Source organism: Enhydra lutris, unplaced genomic scaffold (genome assembly GCF_002288905.1).
Source record: "Enhydra lutris kenyoni isolate GAN:26980312 unplaced genomic scaffold, ASM228890v2 scaffoldscaffold9, whole genome shotgun sequence".
Lineage (NCBI taxonomy): Eukaryota > Metazoa > Chordata > Mammalia > Carnivora > Mustelidae > Enhydra > Enhydra lutris.
This window is the reverse complement of record NW_019154093.1, coordinates 4,482,703-4,496,203: the sequence shown is the minus strand read 5'-3', so window position 1 is coordinate 4,496,203 and position 13,501 is coordinate 4,482,703. Positions and strand designations below refer to the sequence as shown.

The following is a 13,501-nucleotide window of genomic DNA, read 5'->3' as shown; positions in this document are numbered from 1 at the left end:
TACTACCAGAAAACAGAAAATAATAAGCGTTGGTGGGGATGCAGAGAAATGAACCCTTGTACACTATTGGTGGGGTTATAAAATAGTACAACCACTGTGTCAAAGAGTAAGGAGGTTCCTCAAAAAATTCAAAGAAGAACTACCATATGATCTAACAATACTTCTGGGCATAAATCCAAAAGAACTGAAAGCAGGTCTTGAGGAGATAGGTATCTCTAGCAGATAAGCACCCAAGTTCAAAGCAGTACCATTCACAACAGCCAAGAGGTGGAAGCAACTCAAGTGTCCACTGAAGGATAAATGGATAAAGTGTGGTACATTAGTCAGCCATAAAAAGGAAGGAAATTCTGGCACATGCTACAACACAGATAAACCTTGAGGACATTATGCTAAATGAAATAAGCCAGTCACAAAATGAAGAGTACTGTTTGATTCCACTTACACAAAGTATCTAAAATAGGCAAATTCATAGAAACAGAAAGCAGTATGGTGGTTACCAGGACTACAGGGAAGGAAAAAGGCTCGTTGGTTTCTCATTTGTTTTGTTGTTTTTTTAAAGATTTTATTTATTTATTTGACAGAGAGAGACAGCAAAAGAGGGAACACAAGCAAGGGGAGTGGGAGAGGGAGAAGCAGGCTTCCTGCAGACCAGGGAGCCTCATGCAGGGCTCGATCCCAGGACCCTGGAATCATGACCCGAGCTGAAGGCAGACGCATAAGGATTGAGTCAGCCAGGTGCCCCGTGGCAGTTAACACTTTAACCAAGTTATCAAACTTAGCATCACTATTAGATCACCTGTCATAAGGTGGTGCCCCCAGTATGATACAGGATGAACACACAACAGTACCTATGAATTACACTAGCCAGAAATGCTTACTCTGAATCTAATCCCTCCTCTACATCCAACTTCCATTTCATAGGAGATACAGGCGAATAGAGGAACAAGTTAAATGACACCACAGGGAAACAATCAGACACAATTCATAATGTGAGACAATCTACAAACAAGTGACCTAGATTAAGAGAGACTAAGGAGACAATAATTAAACATGTGAACCTTGGTTAGATCCTGTTTGAACAATACAAGAAGACATTTTTGGGACAACTGGGGAAACTGGAATACAAACTAGGTATTAGATGATTTTTAAAAATTATAATTAAATACATATTTCAAAAAACATCAATAAAAAGTGTTTAACCTCACTAATTATTAAAACAAAGTATGTTAAAATTTACCTATCAAATTGGTGACAATAAAAATTAATACAATTTTTGGGGGCAGGACAATCTGGTAACATGTAACAGAGGTTTTCAAAATATTTATATACTTTACCCAGCAATTCCACTTCTAGGTATTCATCCTATAGAAATAAGAGTTGTATATAAATATTTATTGACCAGAATGTTCACTGCAGCATTACTAATGAAAATGGGACAACCTAATTATCCAAGATGGAATAATAAATTATATAATACTTTCTAATCATTAAAAATCTTGAGATATTTAACATGAAAAGGTACTTAGAATACATTAAGTATTTGGAAGGTAATAGCTATTTTTTGTGTTCCCAGAGGGCTGAACTAGAAACTACCACTGGAAACTACAGGGAAGCAGTTCGGCTCAATGTAAGAAATCACTTTTCTAAGAATTAGAATTTTTTAAGCAATGAATGGCCTGCTTCATGATTTAATGAGTTTTGCATTATTAGAACTCTAAGCAAAGGCTGAATGGTCACCGGACAAAGATATACAGAAAAGATTTATATGTTAGGAGAGTAAAGAGAAGATCTTAATGACCTTTTCTATTCTAAGAATTTATTATTCCATATAAAGTTTTCCATGAGCTGGAATGTCAGGAAGAAGTTGTTCGTATTTCTTTCTGAATGCTATTAAGAGACTCATGTGGCATTAAACTAAAAAGAGATACTAGAATAATGAAGCTGAAGGATGATTCACATTATCATATTCTAGATCAGTAACATACACATTATTGACAAAGTGAAAGACGACTAACCTAATGGAAAGGATTCAAACGGAATTGGCAGCAACTCCATTTGAATCTACTAATTTTAATTTCTCTGTATCTAATAAAGAACTTGAATAATTATACTTTTCCAAGGTGACACAGCACTATACGTATCAAAAAGGACAGGAGGCACTATATGCTTCCTCTGTTTGCTTCTGGCAGCTCTTTACTTCATATATAAATAGAGAGCAATGAAATATGCCCCCCACTCTCCCTTTGCAAATGAGTATATAATCTTTAAACTCTGAATGCACGAATAGTGGGCAGCAGGAAGGAACACAAGAACATGGTATCATACTAGGTTCCTAGAAAGCAGAAGCAAGCAGTGGATGCCTGTGAAGTTTTTAGAATAACTGGTGATGTTCACAATTCTTAGACATCAAAAAGGAATCCCCTAAAAGATGCACTTTTTAAAAAAATAACTTTTTATTATGGTTATTTTTTCAAATACAAAGTAGAAAATAACAATGACCCCACACATAACTATTACTGAGCTTCATACACCAACATTTTGTTAAAGCTGTTTCCTCTATTTTTTCACAGTTTCGGTTTTTGGGTTTTTTTTTTTTTTTCCAAAATTTGAAAACCAATACCTGGCATCACACAATTTTACCTATAAAAACTTCAGTGTGAAAGGATACCCTTCTTGCAAATAATACCAAGTATTCAATACATGTTGGCGACCAGAGCTAGGTACTGTTCTATCATTACATTTGTACCTAAATTTTCATATATGTTAAGCCTCATTATTATACCCATTTTGCAAATGAGAAAACGGAGTTTTATTGGCTCAAGGTCACACAGCCAATAAGCAGTGGAGCTAGGATAAGTACCCAGAAGTTAACTCTAGACTAGACTTTACTTTCCCAACCACTAAAATATGCTGTCTACTCTATCTGCATTATCCTAGTTCTTCCTTGTGGGATATAAATTATTATGGTGTCGTGGGAGAAGGACTGCTGAATGGGAAAGAGACAGGAAAAGATGCTACAAACATGAGCAGCTGCTCACAGCTTTTCTTGTGAAATTTTCTTTTCTAAATGCCCCAAATGAGAAAGGAAAATGCGTCTGATCTCGGAAGCTAAGCAGGGTCGGGCCTGGTTAGTACCTGGATGGGAGAAAGGAAAATGTAATTGGATATCATCATTCCGAATTGCCTAGGACATAAAAGAAAGTCACTTCAGAGAGGGAAAAGCAATGTCCAAGTCTCTTCCACAGGGGTTAAACATACACAAAGTTCTTTTAATCTGCCCCTCCAATCACTGACCCAGGTGAAGGGGGTCCAAGCCCCTCTCCAAGGGAGAGGAGTGTCTCTAGTTCCACCAGACCTTTAAAATAGTTCAAACAAAGAGAGCTCACAGAGGGCTGAGCAATCAGTACAAGTAGTAGCGTTTGAATGCTTAATGAAATCTGTGACTAAAAAATAAAAGGACCTGGAATAAAAAATTCTTCTGGCCGATGTAGTTCTAAAACTATTAAATAATTAAAGATTTGTAAGGAAAGGGGCATCTTCTCTGAATCTTTTAGCCAAAAGTTCCCCTAAAACTCTTCCTGGTGATTTATGACAGATCTTCTAGTAACAGAATTATCTTCCCCATGGAGACTAGCTAGATCATCCCTCTTCCCCATCTTCTACTTTCCCCAAACACAAACAGAAGTGCTTCTTCCTTGCTCCTAGTGCACTTTATATATAATTCTATTAGAATTATATCTTTACTGATTAGAGATATTCTAATCAATATTGTGGTATAATTATCTTTTCCTTCTGTGAGCTATCAATTCCTAGAGAGCCAGGACCCTACTTCGGTCCTCTTTATATTTCCAATCCCTAATCTTCAAACCTAGCGCCACTGAAAGTGATTGAGAAAGGCTGGCTTAATGAACAAAGAAGCTGAAGATGACGGAATATGGAGCAATCTTTATGAGAAAGAATCCTTTTTATCAGTACCTCTCTGATCTCGGCACCTTCATTAGAGCCCACAAGTTCCCCTCCCTTTAGGAGTTTTCCCATCAGCTACTAGTCCAGAATGAATAATAACATAGACAATAATCTCTTGAGGGCTGGAGAAAGAATCCAGTCATTTTGGTTTCTAAGAGCTTTTAGTGAGCCAGGGAGAAGTCAGCTTGAAGAATTTGGAAGGTAGTCAAAACCTTTTAAGAGCTTTTATTCAAATGTCAAGATGCAAAATGGTATTTGAAATGCTTGCTTTTTACATTTAAATCCTGAAGGAAACAGGGAAAAGAAATAATTCTAAATAAAAAACTAGTGATTACTAAGCAGCCCCTGGTCATCCACTTCTATTTTTCCAACAAAAAATTCCCTATCCAAAAACTATGGGTCTGGTTACAACCCTCAACCATCGGGGAAGCACTCTTCAGGTACTGGTATGAGTCTCCTTAGATCCCCTCTAATACTGGTTAGCCAAACCACTTAGGATCTTACTTGGTTAGGCAATCCCTTCAAGTAAAAATCTGTGGGGGTAAGAAAGTTCTCTCTCTCATCAGTTTAAGAAAACTCAAAATAATCTCCCAGTTTAATTCATATTACACTGGAAAAAAGAAAAATCCCATCACATCTTTTACAGGCCATTCTACCATGTTACCTTGGTTAGTGTCCTTCGGGTGTGTTATATGAGCAATGACTTCCTTGAGATAACTTTCCTTCTGCTTTTCTAGATCTGACTGTGAAAACGTCGAAACATTAGTCCTTGAACAAAGCAAATCAGGAGGAAAAACAGTCCATTAGAACCATGAGTATAGTGCTTTGTAGAGAGAACTCATATATTGCTGATTAGTTAGAACAACTAACTTTCAGAGGCAAAATACTCTTTTAAGATCCAGTGACAGAAAACATTATTAGTCACCCAGTATAAAGCTGAAATCAAGTATGGAGATAAGGTAAAAAGGAAGATGAGAAACAGATACAAACTCCTGCTAACAAGGCGTAAGAAAGTGAAGATTACCTAGTCCCTAGAGAAAGAAAGCACTTGTTGAGTAATTCAAGGTTAATCAGGACATAGCTAACTTGACAGAGCCACAGAAAAACTTAATGAGATAAAGACTAAAAAGAACCAGCTGGATGTGGCAATTAGAACACTGGTGACCTTGGCAAGAACAATGTCTGGCCCTTGCTCATCCTTATTGCACTGATAACTGTGGAGTCAGTGGAAGAGACTATTGAGATAATAAGTACATAACTGTCCCAAGTAGCCTGACTTGGCTCCTTGGTATAATTTCCACTGTTAAGTAAGTCACAAAGTTTCCCTCAATTATGCAAACAAAACAAAACAAAAAACCAAAAAACTGGCATTATGGAGCATAGTCAAAGGGGACTTTAGCCTTATTTTTAATATATTTTTGAAAATTTAAAGCAGTGGGGTGTGTGGGAGGTTCAGTCAGTTAAGCATCTGCCTTTGGCTCAGGTCATGATCAAAGAGTCCTAGGATGGAGCCCTGCATTGGGCTCTCTTCTCAGCAGTGAATCTGCTTCTCCCTCTCCCTCTGCCTGTCACTCCCCCTTGCTTGTGCACTCTCTTCCTCTCTCTTTCTCTGTCGAATAAATATATAAAATCTTAAATAAAAATCTTTAAAAAAATAAAAAATTTTAAGCAGAAAGACTCAGCATCTGTGTAATCAAAAAAATTTTTTAAATCTCATTATAAGGAAGCCAATCTGATTCAACATAAAAAAACAGCTTTGTTAACTGAGAAGGCCCATGTAGAGACACTGCCATCTCCTGGCAACAAGAGAACAGACCAAAAAGATGACCCAAATCTACAATCTCCACTAGAATTTTTCCCCAAGGACAGTTGCATTCAAGTTGGGCGAGATAACAAAAGGATTTTCTACGTAATTGTATTTTAATTATCTGTGTTAAAATTAGGGGCTTCTGGGTGGCTCAGTGGGTTAAGCCTCTGCTTTTGGCTCAGGTCTTGATCTCAGGGTCCTGGGATCAAGCCCCACATTGGGCTCTCTGCTCAGCGGGGAACCTGCTTTCCCCCCCCCCCCCCCCCCCCGCCCCCGCCTTGCCTCTCTGCCTGCTTGTGATCTCTGTCAAATAAAAATAAATAAAATCTTTAAAAAAAAAAATTATTCTAACCTCCTGTCGTATCTATGACCAAGATTCCGGATGCACAGGAAAAGAAATCTTACATTTATACAGTGCTTTCACTAATAAGTCTCTTTTATTCCCAAAATAACTTTGTGAGGCAGCGGAGAAGGCATCCTTAGCCTCACTTGTTGACAAATAAACTGAAGTCACAGGTCATGTGACTTGCCCAAGGTCACACTTAACGCTACGCGTTAGCTGTCCCAGCACTTAAAAGTATGCTTATACCTGGTACATGGTTTTATTCTACACTAAGGGAGAACTGAGGTGGGAAAGAAAGAAACTGAACAGAACCAATAGAAATCAGAATATTATCATACTGTTACCTTCTTTTGTTTTGCAGAACAGGAATGACTTTGCCTAGTCTTCTCTCACTGACTTTCAGCCTCCCCGAATCCTTGTCAAGAACATCCTGCTTTCGTTCAGAGCAGAAGGAAAGATAATTATAAGGAAAAAGCTGAAAACACTATTTATGGACATATTCTTAATAAAGGCTACAGAAGCATATTTCTGAACCCTATGTACCAGGCACAATGACAGATACTTTAAATGAGATAGTGATTGTAATTTTAAGGAAAAGAAAGAAACCCTAAGTGGTATGCCCATTTGATAAACAGGGAATCAGGCTCAAAGAGGTTAGGTAAATTGCCTAAGCTTTTTCAGCTCTTCAGGAGCTAATCAGGTGCTGTGCCTCATTTTAGTATGGCACCAGAGATTGAGAATTAAGCTGAAACCCAAAGAAAGGGGAAATAATAGTAAAATCATCATTACCTTAGTAATTATTCAGTAAGTAATAATTTAATATTATATGCCAATTACTATAAATATATTATTTCATTAATCCTTACTATACTGTGAAGTATTATTTAGTATAATATATGGGTAAGAAATACAAGGAACAGAGAGGCTAAACACTTTTCCCAAGGTCACAGTTCCAGTCAGGATTCAAATCCCAATTTGTTTGATGAATACAAAGTTCTGCTATACAGCTTTAAGTGAAAATAATTTTTCTATCTACCTTGAAAAAATATACTTACTTTGTTTGATGAACTGGAAACAACCGGAAACCTCACTTCGCAATTTGATTTATGTGATCCATTTTTCCAGGATGACCCCATATTAGGAGTCTCTGAATGGTCCACGATCTGAGAGAATACAGGTGTAGGTCTCTTACTCTCAAGTATATTTTTATCAGACATAGTTTGTTCAAAGTCACTGTCTGAAGGAGAAGAGAGTGGGGGCACATCCCAAGCAGAATTACTGGGATCAATCCCTTCAGACTCAGTGCAGAGTTTGCTCTCATTTGGGCTAAGACCATCTTTTCTCATCTCTTCCCCAAGGGAGGAAGGTTTTTCAGTATCTTTGAATGAATCAGTCTTGTCCTTATCAAGCACAGCATCACAAACTGTTGGATCAAATGGTGTAACAACTGTTATTTTTATAAGATTCTTTTCTAGTGCAAAGTGTCTGTTTAATGGTTTAGCAGGAGTTGGTCCATGACCAACTGATGTACTTAGCTGAGGTAGTTTTAAGAGGCCGGAGGTCTCAGCTACTGGTCCCAAGCTGTACAATGAATTTTTCTCTTGGGAAGAGTCAAATAGAATTTGACTCCCTTTCTCTCCTTTCTCAACACGCCTGCTATCATCTTTAAGGTCGTCATCCTTCAAGAGCTCTTGAATATCTTCCTCTGTGAAACTGAAATGGCCATCATCTTCTTCTCCCTCAGACAGATCCAGCAAGGAGTCATCCAACCCATCCTCATCCAAGGAACCCCAAGAAAATGGGGCATTGTCTTTAGGCAAGAGAGAAGTTCCAGAAGACTGTTCAGAGGACATTAGTGAGCACGTCATATCTGGAAAAATAAGAGGCAGTCTCACTAAGGAACACGAATTATCCCTATATCTGTTCTACAGTGGTGGTGTCCCTATATTTCAAATTCTTTGCATTGTGACTTGTAACATGAGAAATAATTTTAAGATATTTAACCTTACGAGAATCATGGAAATACACATTAGAACAGTGACAGACTTTTCTTCCTAACAAAATAGTGAAAATTAAGATGCCATAATATGTAAGTTGATAAGGATGTAGGAAACAAGCATCCTCAAACACTATCAGTATCAAAGAGTGTTAAGTCAGCACAGTATTTTGTGGAGAGTAATCTGCAATACCATTTGACCCCACAATTTCAATTCTGTGAATTCTTCCTGCAGCAGTACCTATACAAATGCACATAGATACATTTATAAGGATGTTCAAAGCAACATTATTTAAAATAGCCAAATATTAGAGACAACCTAAATGTCCATCACCAGAACTGCTCAGTGAAATCATGGTACATTCATACTATGGAATACTTTAAAACTATTTAAAAACATAATGAAGTAGAGCAGTATATACTATCATGGAATGATATCCACAACATACAAATAAAACAAATATATATTATGTAAAAGGTTTGGATTCTTATATAGTTTAGAAAAAAACAAATGTACAACTTCTGAAATTAAAAAAAAAAAACACAAAACTTTAAGAATATAAGAATTGTCTTCCATACTGTGTGGAGCTGCTGGTGTGATCTCTGCCACGAGACCAAATGGGAAAAGGTTTCAGCTCCTGCTAGCTGTTCCTTTCAGGAGACTTGTCAAAATGATTGACTCCCACCTTCCTGCAGGCACAAAGAAAATTAGAGGATCTTCTCATCACTTTCAACTCTGCTAATTACAAAGTCAACTGTATTATGCTTTAAGGTGCTCCACCTATTAATTTTGATCTTGATTTTTTTAAATACCAGAAAGTTGGATTTTGAGTCAAGAACATCAAAAAAATCTTTAGAGGAAAAATTATGCAACTAAGGAACTAGTTTTGTTCCTCCCAACAATTTTGTACTTTCTTAAGAATATCATTTGCTCCAGCAAAATGAATACTGGCTTGGAGTACTGAGATCTTGCTTGTAGTCCTGGTTCTGTCACTAACCAGCTGTGATAATTTACATAAGCCACTTAACCATTTGGACTTGTTTCCTCATTTATAAAATGGGGACCAGGCTATGTCTAAGATTCCACCAAGACCTACAAGTTAATCATGATCAAACATACTGAAGTCTCATTTTCAATTTATATATAAATGCAAAGAACAGAAAAATATAAACAGAACTGATGATTGTTAAAACCTATGAGGGAACTGAGAGAGGTCAAGAGGAGACTTCAGTGTCATTCTACTTGAGTACCTGTATATTATTTATACAATTAAAACCTAGCTTTTAAACAGTGATGGACCTAAATTATTTTCTAGATGGGAAGGTGATTAAAACCTTATATTTCACATTATCATGTCAACATCTGAGAAGCTGTAAGAAATGCCAAAACACTAAACTCAATAAATTTGGAAAGTGCCTTCTAGGACTTTCCCACCCCGCTTTCCCTCCACATCCTGAATTCTAGCTTTAGTTCATGCATTCTTTCAGAAAACATTTTCTGAGCACTGAGCAAGATAACATGTTTCTTTGTGGCTTCTTAAAAAATAAAGATACAGGGCATCTGGGTGGCTCAGTTGGTTAAGCAACTGCCTTTGGTTCAGGTCATAATCCCAGAGTCCTGGGATCCAGTCCCATATCGGGCAACTCCACAGGGAGTTTTCTTCTCCCTCTGACCTTCTCCCCTCTCATGATCTCACTATCTCTCTCAAATAAATAAAATCTTTAAAAATAAAATAAAAAATAAAGATACATTTTCCATCCTTAAAGAACATATAATCTGGGTACCTGGGTGGCTCAGTCAGTTAAGTGTCCAACTCTTGATCTGGGCTCAAGTCTTGATCTCACGGTTGTGAGTTCGAGCCCCACATTGGGCTCCAAGCCCAGTGTGGAGCCTACTTAAAAAAGTATAATCCTCCTAGGGCAATAAATTGAAAGTTATGCACCAATATGAGAAAATATAAAATGGTATAAACAATAAAGTTCTAGAGAAAGGAGGAGAGGATTACAGAACTTTAGAGTCAGAAAGGATTTACATAATGTACAACATGGTGACTATAGTTAACAATACTGTATTTTATATTTGAAAGTTGCTAAGAGTAGGTTTTAAAAGTTCTCATTACAAGGAAAAAAACTATGTGAGGGCGCCTGGGTGGCTCAGTGGGTTAAGCCTCTCCCTTTGGCTCAGGTCATGATCTCAGGGTCCTGGGATCGAGTCCCACATCCGGCTCTCTGCTCAGCAGGGAGCCTGCTTCCTCTTCTCTCTCTCTCTCTCTCTCTGCCTCTCTGCCTACTCTCTGTGATCTGTCAAATAAATAAATAAAATCTTAAAAAAAAAAAACAACTATGTGAGGGGATATATGTTAACTATTCTTACTGTGGTAATCATTTAGTAATATGTACATTTATCATTACACTGTATGCTTTAAACTAATATACTGTATCAATTATATCTCAATAAAACTGGAGGGGAAAGAAATAAAATTTTTTTTAAAAAGAAGAAACTTAGTTAAATTTACTCATCTTATGAGATGGGCCAGCAAGAAATATAAAGTACCAATAATAAACCAGGCACTGTGAAACACATTTTAAAACTTTTTTTCTTTTTTAGATTTTACTTATTTGACAGATCACAAGTAAGCAGAGAGGCGGGGAGAGGGAGAGGGGGAAGCAGGCTCCCCACCAAGCAGAGAGCCCAATGCGGGGCTGGATCCCAGGACCCTGAGATCATGACCTGAGCTGAAGGCAGAGGCTCAACCCACTGAGCCACCCAGGTGCGCCCATTTTAAAACCTTTTTTCTTTTTTAATAGATTTTATTTATTTATTTTTGAGAGAAAGAAACAGAGAGAGCATGAGAGGGGAGAAAGTCAGGGTTCTAAGCAGACTCCACATGGAGCTGGGAGCTTGATGAGAGACTCCATCTAGGGACTCCGAGATCATGACCTGAGCCGAAGGCAGCTGCTTAACCAACTGAGCCATCCAAGCCCCCCTTCTTCATTTTAAAACTTCTAATTTAACTCCTCAACATAACATAGACCTTGCCAAATAAACTAAGCTTTCTTTTTTATTTAAACTTAGGGCTGCTAAGACTTTTTATGTTATTTTACCAATATTCCAGCATTGTTAAGAGAGTTCCAGGCACTGCAGGCACTGAAGCAGGTGCCTCTACGAAGAGAAAAATAGTTTTCTTTGCCCAGTGACTAGGTTATTTTCTAGTATTTCTTTAGGCTGCAGTAAGAAAAAGTCTAAAGTTTATAGGTGCCAAGCACAAGTATCACAGGCACTGATGTTAAGCAGCTCTATTTCTGAGAAGCCCTTTCTGAGCCACTAACTCCACTCTCACTCAAACTCCTTCCAAAAGGAAGGTCTAGTTCAAGCAGCTGGCATGACCAAATGAAGAGTTCAATAAATCTTCATTCTTAAAAACTATAGTTAGAGGCATCAAGTAACTCAACCAAGCACACAGACCTATTAAAGCTAGAACGAGGATCCAAACACAGTTCTAATTCCAGAAGTAAAGTCTTCTCTGTTACCCTTCTCACAGATATGCCCTGGGTGGGTCAACAAACAGCAGAGCCTCTTAATTTCAGTACACTCTCTAATATACTATGAAAAATAAAGACACTGAAGAGGACATTTGATCCCCCTTGGCAAAAATAACTTAAGCCATTTTATTACACACAGGCTTCCCTTGACTTCCCAAGTAGAATAGAAGATGAGACATATCCCTGAATGTGGCCAAATCTCACTGGAAGAAAAACATCCTTACTTGCAAACTTGATTGTGCATGCATAGGACCAATATCCTTCACAACAACTGAAAGCATCCATCTCTATACCACATGACATCCAGAGGCACAGAGCTCTTCTGAGTTTCTTTCAGAGAATGTTCCAACGTTTGGGAGCAAAAGCATGCAAAACAATAGTGTGTGTATACACACACGCGCGCGGGCACATGCACGCACATATAGAACTTTTAATTTACCCAAGTCATTCTCTCCACAATTTTATTTCCTCCTTTTAAAAAGGTTTTTATTACACATAACTTACAACATACACAAATGTAACAACAGTATAACAAAACCCCATATACCCATCACAACGCCAACAACTATCAACCCATAGCAAATCTTATCCCATCCACTCCCTAACTTCATCAGATTACCTTGGTTTGTTTGTTTTGTTTTTAAAGATTTTATTTATTTGTTTTGAGAGAGAGAGAGAGAGAGCAAGAGCACACACACAAGCAGGGGGAATAGCAGAGGGAGAGGGAGAAGCAGGCTTCCCGCTGAGCCAGGAGCCTCATGTGGGCCTAGATCCTAGGACCCTGAGCCACAGGCAGCTGCTTAACCAACTGAGCCACCCAGGTGCCCCTTTATGGGATTATTTTGAAGCAAATCCCAGGCATCACATCATTTCATCTATAAATAAAAAGGATTCCTTACTGTAAAATACATGGTTCAGGCACCCAATTATTTTATAAATGTCTTATTTTTAAAGATAAAAAAAAAAAATCAGGGGGCACCTGGGTGGCTCAGTAGTTAAGCGTCTGCCTTTGGCTCTGGTCATGATCCGAGGGTCCTGGGATCGAGCCCCACATCGGGCTCCCTGCTCAAAGGGAAGCCTGATTCTCCCTCTCCTGCTCTCCCTGCTTGTGTTCCCTTTCTTGCTGTTTCTCTATCAAATAAATAAAAGATTTAAAAAAAAAAATGGGGCACCTGGGTGGCTCAGTGGGTTAAAGCCTCCGCCTTAGGCTCAGGTCATGATCCCAGGGTCTTGGGATAGAGCCCCTCATCTGGCACTCTGCTCCATGGAGTGCCTGCTTCCTCCTCTCTCTCTCTGCCTACCTGTGATCTCTGTCAAATAAATAAATAAAATCTTAAAAAAAAAAAAAAATCAGTATCCAGGGCGCCAGGGTGGGTCAGTCATTAAGTGTCTACTTTCGGCTCAGGTCATGAACCCAGAGTCCTGGGATCAAGTCCCACACTGGGCTCCCTGCGTGACAGGAAGCCTGTTTCTGCCTCTCTCATTTCCCTGCTTGTGTTCCCTCTCTCGATGTCTCTCTCTGGCAAATAAATAAATAAAATCTTAAAAAAAAAAAAAATCAGTATCCAAATTAAGTCCACACACTGCAACTGGCTGATATGTTTTGTATATTTTAATCTACGGATTCCCCCATCTTTTTTTTCCCTTGCAATCTGTTAGAGAAATAATACCATATAGTGTATGGATACATATATATATCATTAAATTATAAAAACATGCATGGGAATAAGCAGCACAAAATTCAGGACAATGATTACCTCTGGGGGTAGAGAGGGAAGAGAAATGGCAAGGGGGTATGAATATCTTCAATTCTATCTGTAATGTCTTATTTCTTTAAAAAATTAAC

General features: G+C 38.1%; 1 protein-coding gene across 3 annotated transcripts in view; it reads right to left on the bottom strand.

The window, feature by feature from the left end:
* The window catches only part of LOC111143200 (S100P binding protein), a 39,326-nt gene that overhangs the window by 22,041 nt on the left and 3,784 nt on the right, over positions 1–13,501 (bottom strand). Inside the window, exons 1-5 of one of the 3 annotated variants that reach the window (XM_022496748.1) lie at positions 9,898–9,930; positions 8,692–8,802; positions 7,172–7,986; positions 6,461–6,549; positions 4,631–4,734 (exon numbers count right to left, since the gene is read on the bottom strand). In XM_022496748.1, coding sequence (XP_022352456.1) covers positions 4,631–4,734; positions 6,461–6,549; positions 7,172–7,984 — 1,006 coding nt within the window. In that variant the 5' untranslated portion in view covers positions 7,985–7,986; positions 8,692–8,802; positions 9,898–9,930. Of the gene's footprint in view, positions 1–4,630; positions 4,735–6,460; positions 6,550–7,171; positions 7,987–8,691; positions 8,803–9,897; positions 9,931–13,501 lie in introns of those variants that run through there. The other 2 variants (XM_022496750.1, XM_022496749.1) reach the window with 2 other exon arrangements.